Source organism: Brassica rapa, chromosome A01 (assembly GCF_000309985.2).
Source record: "Brassica rapa cultivar Chiifu-401-42 chromosome A01, CAAS_Brap_v3.01, whole genome shotgun sequence".
Taxonomy (NCBI): domain Eukaryota; kingdom Viridiplantae; phylum Streptophyta; class Magnoliopsida; order Brassicales; family Brassicaceae; genus Brassica; species Brassica rapa.
This window is the reverse complement of record NC_024795.2, coordinates 18779248-18789561: the sequence shown is the minus strand read 5'-3', so window position 1 is coordinate 18789561 and position 10314 is coordinate 18779248. Positions and strand designations below refer to the sequence as shown.

General features: G+C 29.8%; 1 protein-coding gene across 2 annotated transcripts; it reads left to right on the top strand.

Moving 5' to 3' along the window:
• The first annotated feature begins 336 nt into the window (after positions 1–336).
• On the top strand, positions 337–8408 carry LOC103831415. Of its 2 annotated transcripts, XM_009107311.3 has the most exons (15): positions 337–2660; positions 2932–2989; positions 3073–3107; positions 3177–3282; positions 3372–3398; positions 3477–3607; positions 3700–3745; positions 3823–3878; positions 3962–4121; positions 4526–4718; positions 5514–7397; positions 7475–7596; positions 7772–7813; positions 7915–8015; positions 8087–8408. In XM_009107311.3, the coding sequence occupies exons 1-10, from the start codon at positions 2653–2655 to the stop codon at positions 4625–4627; spliced, it is 729 nt and encodes a 242-aa protein (XP_009105559.2). In that variant the 5' UTR covers positions 337–2652; the 3' UTR covers positions 4628–4718; positions 5514–7397; positions 7475–7596; positions 7772–7813; positions 7915–8015; positions 8087–8408. The 2 variants fall into 2 exon arrangements, with proteins under 2 accessions (XP_009105559.2, XP_033134121.1); XM_033278230.1 differs by lacking the exons at positions 5514–7397; positions 7475–7596; positions 7772–7813; positions 7915–8015; positions 8087–8408 and having other exon boundaries at positions 340–2660; positions 4572–4910.
• Positions 8409–10314: the final 1906 nt, after the last annotated feature.

The following is a 10314-nucleotide window of genomic DNA, read 5'->3' as shown; positions in this document are numbered from 1 at the left end:
ACTTGACCCCTATGAATTTTTGTTACAAGAAAATTTTGCATGTATTTCGGATTAAAAAATTAGTGAAATGTTGTAAAATTAGTGTAGTGACGCCGGTAAAATTTCCTGAAATTATCTTAAACCAATAATTTAATTTTGTTAGCCCTCTTAAGTTTAGTGGTTGACTCCGCCACTGCTTAATACTACAATTACAAACAACAGTAATATTACAACCACTAATCTTAATCATCTAGATAAGACACATTATTTTAAATTATCCAAACCTCAGCCACTCTCTAAGCTTGATGTTGAGAAAGTTTTTATGGTATGCAAGCAAGCGGGTGCGCATACCTCTCAACTCACTATCAAATGAATCATTGATGTCGATTCCTCCCAAAGCTTGATTGAGAGAATCAATGTCCTGACCTTGGTCATGAACATTGAATCTATCTAGCACGTGATGTAGACTGAGAAATTTATAAAACTAGGGTTATAACTCTAAAACAAATATCATATTTAAAACCTAAAAGAGGAAAAACATTGTCAGTAGAAAAGCACACAACGAAGAACTCGACATTACATACTTAAGAGATTTGATACTTTACCGTTAGGATATAATGATGTTAGAGTCAAAAACATAATATGGAATAATTAAATGTTCATTTTTTAATCTATAGTAATCATGATATGAAAAAATTTTCATTAAAGCTTGTTGTCAGATTATAGTGCAAAATGATAATGGTTTTAATTTCTCTTTAGTTCTCCGACACATAATGTGAGTAAAATGTAAGCTTTGACAAAAAAAAAAGTAAAATGTAAGCAAAATATAAGCAAAATGTATGCAAATGTTCTATGACGATTTTTTTCCACTAAGAGAAGCATGATATCTTTTGTAAATCATAATATGTATGACATTTACTTACTACGTGTGATATAGTAGATTTAACAAAATAATTAAACTAGAAGAATTACTTTCAATTTCTGAAGATGAAATTCTCATAATTATAATGACAACTTTAAGCTAATACAATTGTAGATCAAACATTTGAAATAATTAAATATTACCCCTATATTTCATCTATAAACAACAATCACTTATCTTAGTCATCTAATAAGATATATTATTTTCAATATTAGCTACACACATCAGCCATTCATCTTAATCATCTAAACTCATTATGAGACAAATCGTTCAAATTAATTGTCGCCAATGTTTGATTAAGAGAATAAATGTTCTAACCAAGATCTTCAATGCAAGATAGCATATAATGGTGATCTCAACATTGAAATTTTTTGAAATTTCAACAGTTTTTTTTTCTCAAAATATTCATTGTGTGGAAACACTTACGGCTAGTGTCATGGTTTATAAAAAAAATAATGAATTTTAAAAGTTAATTATCTAGTCATACTAAATTTTATATTGGTCATTTTTTTTGACACTCCACCTTTTACCAAAACATGGATAATGACTTGGATAAAAAATAATAATTTGATTAAATGTAATGACTTTTATAAGTTACATAATTAAGTAAGATAATAAGAAGATAGAATTTAGATTGTTTTAAAACTATATTATTATTTTTTCATCGGAATGAAGTTTATCTCTAAATTTTATTAACACTTCAAACATTTTGATATTATTGTATCAATTTTCATTTAAGAACACATTCTATGACGGATATTTCTTATATACAAGATAATCTAATAAAATATAAAAACTAAAATCATAAAATTTAATTAAATATAGAAACCATAAAAGAAACTATTATTTTTATTTTACATAAGTTTATTTTAAAATATAGAAATCTAAATTAATCAATAATTGTATTAATAAATAGAATATTATAATCCAAACATTTTTAATGCATAGTTCAAATTTAAAAACATATTATTCAAAAAAAATTTATATTTAAAAATTATTTAAAAGTTCGAATTTAAAAACATATTATTCAAAAAAATTTAAAACATTTATTGTTTATTGTTTTTATTATTTTATTATTTATATATCTATAAAGCAATGGGTAAAATAATCTTTTGTTTTTAGTGAAACTTCATTTGGTCATTTTGTTCTTTGAGTGATTTTTTTGTAACAAAAACTAAAAAAAAACTACTTAAGAGAATTGCTCAATTTTGTATGTATCACTATTATTATTTTTAACTGGAAATAAAATAAAAAAATAATCATGCAATATTATTTATAAAAAATAAATTATATATTTACTTTACAAAAAGAATGATTGAAAAGAAGTAATACAAATTCATGAAAATCTATACCAATCTAAAAAAATATGATCAAATTTCATAAGTTAATATATATAAATTTACAAAATTGACTTTTTAAAATTTATCAACTTTTAAAATTTATAAATTCTATAGAAATTCATCTTCCAATAATCCCCTGACTGTATTGATCGGGAAAAGGAAGCCTAAGGCCTAAGACAAACAAGGCGAGAGAGATATCCAAATCCTCCAACTATTGGGCTTTCATCTGTAACTTTCCCGTAATGGGCTTTTCTTTTCTTCTTTTCCGTTTCTTGACGGAGAAGTTTCTTGACGGAGAAATGGAGCAAAATAAATATAGGGTTTGACTCAAACCGTTTGAGAGAGTTACCTGAAAGTGAAAGGCTGAAAGGGGATCGTGAAGACAAAACAAGCGCGAGGCCAGAGAGCAAGATGCCTAGGTAATATCTCAGATGATTCTCTAGCTTGGGTTTGGTTTCGTTGTTGTTGATTTGGTTCAAAATTCAAAATTACGCTCGTAACGCGTGCGATTGGCAAGACGCGAGAGATGTCTAGTTACGTTTGGTTTTGGTTTCGTTGTTGTTGTTGATTTGATTGTCAGGTAGAGCTATTGAATTTCAATTAGTTGTCTGACTAACTTAGGGTCTGGATCCTAGAATCTGACTAGCTTAGGGTTTGGTTTTGTTGTTGTTGATTTTGGTTCATGTACAGAACTACACGCGGCGCGGAACAACGAAGGCTCCAGTGTCTACAAGACATCCAAAATTTGGTAACACCTGACTCGATGTTCATTTTGAGAAAAGAATTTTTTAAATTATTATTCTTACAGTATTTCCTGTGTCATTCTTGCAGCAAGAGGAGATCAAGTTGTTACAGATTTCAAACGAGTACGACTCCTACTTTTTTCCCACATTTTTTTTTTCTTGAACTTATAGAAACATTTATTATTATTTCAGGAAACTGAATGCTGTCGGTCTCGACGATATGAGCTTCACCGAGCTGGCTTCACTTGGAAGTATGTTGGATGAGGGCTTCCGCATTGTGGACGAACAACTAGACAATGTTGGGGTTTTTTTTTGTTTTCTCCAATTCATCTTGGTTTGACTACGTACTCTTGTTTAATAATAACCCTTCCTTCCTTTTTGTTTCAGGCACACGAGGAAATAACAACCAAGCAGGTAAAGATAATCATCTTGAGTTCAAAGTTTTAACCCTTTTTGTGTGTAATATATCGATTTTGACACCCTCCATTTCAGATTTTTGAGTACGATCTTATGGGGGGACCGGACTGGACTCAAAGAATAGAGAAAGAAGATTTGGCCTACCAATCCCTTCTAGCGGGGAGAAGAGTAGCTTTGAGGAACAAGGCTAGAGAATTCCGCCTCAGGTAAATGATAAAAAAAAAAAAAAAGAGGCTAGTTGTTTTTATGATGCCTCATGTTCACCTCTTCTTATACATATTGCTTCTTCTGGATTCAGCCCTCCAGAAACCCAACCTTGGCGTAGCGATGACCCTGAAAGATTGGTGAGTTTATATGCCCCCATATTCTCACCTCAATGTCCCTCGCCTCACATTAATTGCGTTTTGTCTTGTTCTTGTAGAAGATGGACATCGACTCTCTGGAGATGGAGAAAGAGAGACTACGTCTTTTCAACCAGTATGTGAGAATTTTCTTTAAATTTTTTTTTTTTTTTTGTTCCTGCTTCTGTCTTTTTCATTGTTGGAAAGTGCTCATTGCAGGAGAATGCTTGGTAAGGAGCTTGACGGTATGAGCTACGCCGAGCTGTTCGTGTTTAGCTTTGAGATATCGGGTGCTAGTAGGAAAGTTGTGTCAATGAAGAAGATAAAACGTGACGAAGAGATGAGGAAGACAAAACGTCCAAGGCCGTCGGTCAACGAGGTTTATATCCGCTCTGTTTTTTTCTGAATTGTAAAAGAGAAAAAGACCAAAATAGCACTAAATCAAGTTTTTGTTCCCAAACTAGCATTCAAGGCCAAAAGTCACAAAAATAACACTCAAGAGGTGGGGTTTAGGGTTTAAAATTTAGGGTTTAGGGTTTAGGGTTTAGAGTTTATGTTTTAGGGTTTAGAGTTGAGAAGTGAGGTTTTGAGGATAAGATTTCAAATTTTGAAAAATAAAAAAATTTAAATTTTTCAAAAGATAAAATGCTATTTTGGTCATTTTAGATTTTGAGTACTATTTTTGTGATATAAACTTAGAAATGTGCTATTTTGGAGATTTGCCCATTGTAAAACTGTATCTCTCCTTCTTTCCCTGACTATTTCTTTTTCTTGTTCACAAAGGAGCCAATCTCCCCGGGACAACTATTTCTTTTTCTTGTTCACAAAGGAGCCAATCTCCCCGGGACAGATATGATGGTGGTGGCAGGTTCTCTTCGCTCGTGACAACACTAAGAGATTGGATATCGTTTTGTTTAATAAGAGTGTCTTGTGACGTGGCTACTATTATGTACTTGGATGATTTTTATGGTTAGTTCTAGGCATGGGCATTCGGGGTCCCAATCGGGTTTCGGTTTTATCCATTCAGGTTTTGATTTTCGGGTTTATCAAAATGAACCTCATTCGGGTTATATAAAAGTTCGGTTCGGGACCGGTTCAGGTTCTATCGGGTTCGGGTCGGAGTTAGTAAATCTTCAAAGAACCGGTATAACCCATTGTACTTTCGGGTTCGGGTCCCAATCGGTTCTTCGGTTTAAAAATATCTGATTTGTAACTAAAACATAAATGAAATCAGTTCTTCGGATTTAAAATACATGATTTGTACATATTTTAATAGCTAAAACATAAGTAAAATCGATTCAAAAATAAGAAAAAATATCAAACGTGATCATTCAAAATCAAGTGAAAGATAAACATAGTTAGTGATATAAAGAAAACCATATAAATGAAATCATAAAACAAAAAATAAGTTCATTATTCAATAAAAACAAAACCAAAATCTAAAAACTTCAGGCATCAACCGCCACATTCCACCATCAACTTTCATGTAACATATAATTATTTTAAAAGTTCAATAATATCTTAAAGTATTTTGGATACATATTAAGAATTAAGATCATATTTGGTAGAAGTTCTTTTTGTGAGTTTAAATGTTTCGGGTTCTATCGAATATCCATTTAGGTCCGGGTTCGGTTCGGATAATACTCACAACCCAAAATACCAAAAAACAGGATCCATTCGGTATTTATGTCGGATTCGGATCGGTTCGGATTCATTTTTATCGGATCGGGTTCGGTTCGTATTTTCGGGTTCGGTTTATTTGCCCAGCCCTAGTCATCAACCTCTGCAACGGTGCCAAAGTTTGTTGTGGGATTTGATGACGTGTATACTTAAGAGAGGAAAATCTGATTTATAGCCCAAACACGTAAATACCCAACCAAACCCATCACGGTGCAGATCAAATGAAACTTAGAGTTTCATTGGCCTAGGCACATGTCACGTTCACAAGAACCGACTTTATGACATGGCATCCTAGATGTCTTCACTAGGAGGGAGACAATCTTATTTTATATATATAGATAGATAGATAATAATAACTTATGGTAACTAAATCTCAAAACTATATAAAGACTAATAATGTTTTATCAATTATTTTAATATTTATAAACTATTAAATATAATGAACGAAACTTTTTATATTAAACTAAATATAATAATTTTATATTTTAAATAACGAACTTTACTCTGATACAATTATATAATAACTATAAAATATTATAAAGTCTACACATGCTTTATAAATAAATATTAAAAAAAAATTATCTTTATATATATTAAATGAGAAGTTACTTAAGTGATTTTTGCTTATCTGTCGATCACTGGTGAAAAATTATGAAATTATTATATTTTGATTAGTCGATGATTTTTAATTTTGATTGTATTGTTTTTTATTAATTGGAGCAGTATATAGAGATGTTTGGCAAAAGAAATAAATGATAATGTGAGAAATAAGAAGAGAATGAAAAAGAAAAGTACAAAGAAGATGTATACTCTATGTTGGAGAAGTTAATGTGATAATTACATATGTAATTCTACCATTATTTTTTATAACTAAATATTTATCAGTTAGTTTATCAAACTTATGAAAACTTTCAATTGATAATTACTTTGCATCAAAGTTAAAAGAAGTGATATATAAGATAATGCCATGATTATAAAATGTTTTAAAATAGTTTTTTTTTTGGTTCACCTAATCATGAATTTGTAAACCATTTAATCAAGATCATGTAAAATAAATATTTTTAGCAACTTATATTAATATAATTTAATTATCAATAAATCTCACTTTCCAAAAATACAATATGAATTTTTTTTCTAATTATTATTCCAAATTTAAAGTATTACTAGATTTTGACCCGCGCTTTTCAAAGCGCGGGACTATATTATTTTTAAAAAATATCTAACTACATAAATATTTTCATTATTATAATATATTGATGATATAGGTTGTTTATTTCAAAATCAAAGTGTGTTACTCACTTACTTTATACCATTCTTACTGAACCGACATCGGTTTGCACCATGTTCTTACGATATATTTTTATCAGTCTAAATTTAATATTTAATTTTATAAATATTTATCATGTGTTTATTGTAAAATAACACTCTTTATAAAAAAAATACATGATAATTTCTAATAATAGAAGTTCTAAAAATTTGTATTCAATTTATTTATATTTGAAGTTCTTAAAAGACATGTGTAAATTATTTATATATTAATTGTTAGTTTGAAAAAGAAAATTTAATAGTTATTTTATATGTTTAAACATGTAAATTTTTAGAGAAAAAAAAAATTGTATTGGGCTCAAATATGTTTATACATGTTAAGTAATAGAAATTATCAGACGTAAGATCCCATATGAAAAAAGATTAATCAGCGTACTGGGCTCAAATAATGTTTCCGTAAACCTGACCCACCCAAGTCGAGTACTTGGTCTTTTTTTTTGCTGGCCAATTTAGTACTTGGTCGTAAAGACCGTTTACGTGTTGAAAAAAAAGAACAGAAAGGAAAGAAAAATAAAAAAAAAGGACAGGTCTAAAACGGTCTCTTTACCGAGGAAAGATGATATGAAGACAAATCGTTTCCCATGGTGAAAATCAAAGGTAGTCGACTATTGCCTGAGTAAATAACAACTCAGAAACTCGAAATCAAAAGGTATACTATCGTTCCCTCATCTGTTAATTGTTTTTGTTAGATCTGAAATACAGAGTCGTAATCGAGATTTTTGACAGATCGTAACATGCAGATGAATGTGTTCTTAGATCTGAAATATTATGAAAGGGAACAGACGATTACCATGCAATCATTTTACGTCGGGGATTCTGCATAAATCTGAAGAAACCTGGTTTATACTGTATAATCTTCTCCTATGATTCTTTGTAACTGTGATTATTTGTTATTGGGTAGAAAATTAATTTTTGACAGTACCATCGCCGATACCATGTTTGATTGAGGAAGATTCGTTTTATGTTTGGAATGTTATCTTAATTAAAAATAAAGAATCCGGCTGATTTTTCTTTTTATTTCAGATGGAAACCACGAGCAAGAACAATGGTGGTTCTGTGACTTTTGTAAGCTTCTTAATTATTTACAAACTTTTCTTAAGTTCCTTTTGTCCTCTTTAATCGGTGATTTCCGTTTTCAACTAACTCATTAATTTAAATCTAAACAGGAATATTGGATCTCAAAACTTGGAGTGAACATTCAGTTTATGCCCAATACATAACAGTTAGCATAACCGGTCGATGTTCACACAACCAACATAAAAAAAAGGTAAGATATATTTTTCTAGAGCAATAACTTTAAAGTATAAGATGATTAATGCATAAACTGATGGTGAATAGTAGGAAACATGGATTCATTGTCTGCTCCGGCTGCAAGCGAGGAAAGGATATATAATACTACAACAGTGAAAGATAAGTTCCTTTAAACAATTGTAAAAAGACTATTTATTTAAACAGAAAGTTCTTAGACTTTTAGTTTGATATATTCTGTTGTAGCAAGTAGAGAGTAACAAAAGCTTACACTCTCATCAGCCAAGATGAATTTTATGGTTTCCCCTGATAGTTGTATGTTTTGTTTTCAAGAGTGTAGAACCTTCACATGAATAAACCATGTATTTTTCCAAGGCCTCAAGTCTTTAATGGCAGTAACTTTTTCGTAGAAGCTTTTGTCGTTTGGATTTGCATGTTTGAAGCCATAGTTTGTTTGACGGTGTGGGTATAGTTTGTTTGACGGTGTGGGTTTGAATAGGAATAGGGCGTTGCCTATTTATAATATCTATATGTTAAAGGGAGAGGTTCTATGGTTATAGGAGAAACTTGGGGGATACTCTAAATCGCATCTCACCAGATTGTGTGAACTTTATTATCGATATCATTTATAATTACTTTTAGGCAAATTCAGTTACCAATTTCAAATACAAGATATTTTCTGTGTGTTCCTCACGTTAATTTTACTTCAATCGTATAATCTTGTTAGTGATTGAGCACCGTGATTTTAGTTTAGTTATTTAGGCACCGTGATTTTAGTTAAATCGTAAATTCTTGTTTTTCTTGTTTCTATATATTCTGTTTAAAATTTATTGTAAGCAAATACGCAAAAAAAAAGGAATGGGTTAGAGAATATAGTTGGAATTGATTAGTTTCAAAGGGAAATTAAATTAGTGGCTGTTTAAAAGTTCAATACAATTATAAAACCAAATTATACAGAACTTTATATAGAAATCCACAATTTGTTAAATTCGGAATATACTGTAACACCTTTGGTTGAAAATCGATATTCATATTTGTGGGATTATTAAAGTGATAGTAGTACAATGTAAATACTTTATTTTATTTTATCAACTTCATAAATTAAATTTTTAAAAAAGATATGGGTATTTGGAGTGAACTCCAATAATTTGCATATCGGTAAAATTTTCTTACATACGTTATAGACGAATGGTTCATGGGCTTAATAAGTTGGGTTTACACTTCACACGAAATTGGCTAAAATTGTTGGGCTGAAATGGTGCTGATATTTTGATTGGTCAAGCTTACTCTTGTTTCTGATTGGCCGAGTTATAAATGGTCGTAATTCATTTTTTTTAAAGGAAAGATAGTGGCATTCCTTTGTAATTAACTTGAAAAACTAAGGGCAGAATCCTAATAGGGATTCTGCTTTAATAGTATAGATATGTATGATATATATATATTACATACAATATTTATATCTGTGAACTCGCGGATAAACCACCTAGTATACATAAACGATTATTTATTTTAGGCAGCTAGACAAAGGATAATTATCTGCATCTCCAACCCATAACACAATTTTCGTGTGAAATCCACATCATTTCAGTGTAGTTTTAACACTAAGAAAATTTCATTTTCCAACCACAACACCAAATTTTACACAAAAACTATATTTTTTATTTTTGTATTATTAACTTAGATTTTTACTATCAAATCTATATTTAAATAAAATTTCTTATGTAATTAGATTGCAGAAAAATATATTACACTAATATATTTGTTTTTAAGTAAATATTTACTATTTTAACATATAATAATACTAATAAAATAAAATTAAATTAAATATTTCAATATATGTGTAATAGATTTATTCTATATATTTATTTTCTATTTCTATGTATTTATGTTACACTAATATTTATTCAACTAATAGTTTATTATTAAAAGTAAGTAATTGTGCTTAGTGTTGTGAATACCAAATTTGGTGCGGTACCGTAGCTTCTACACTAAAATGATATGGTTATTAAAGTTTGGTTGGAAAAATTCTAGTGTAAAAATTACACTAAAATGGTGTTTTTTGCCTTTGCATTGGAGATTGATTAAGAACACATCTGGAAAGCATATTACTTGAAACTCAAAACTAACCATCCAACTATTCTTCTAATAACAACAAGTCAATGCTTCACTCAGGGACAGATCAATAAAAGTATTTATTTCACACACAAATTAGATTAGGGGTATATAAACAAAATTGGGTGTATCAATAGAAGTATTTAGTGAACACACCAAAAACTAGATTAGGGGTATATAAATAAATTTGTGTTGAATTACTTGAG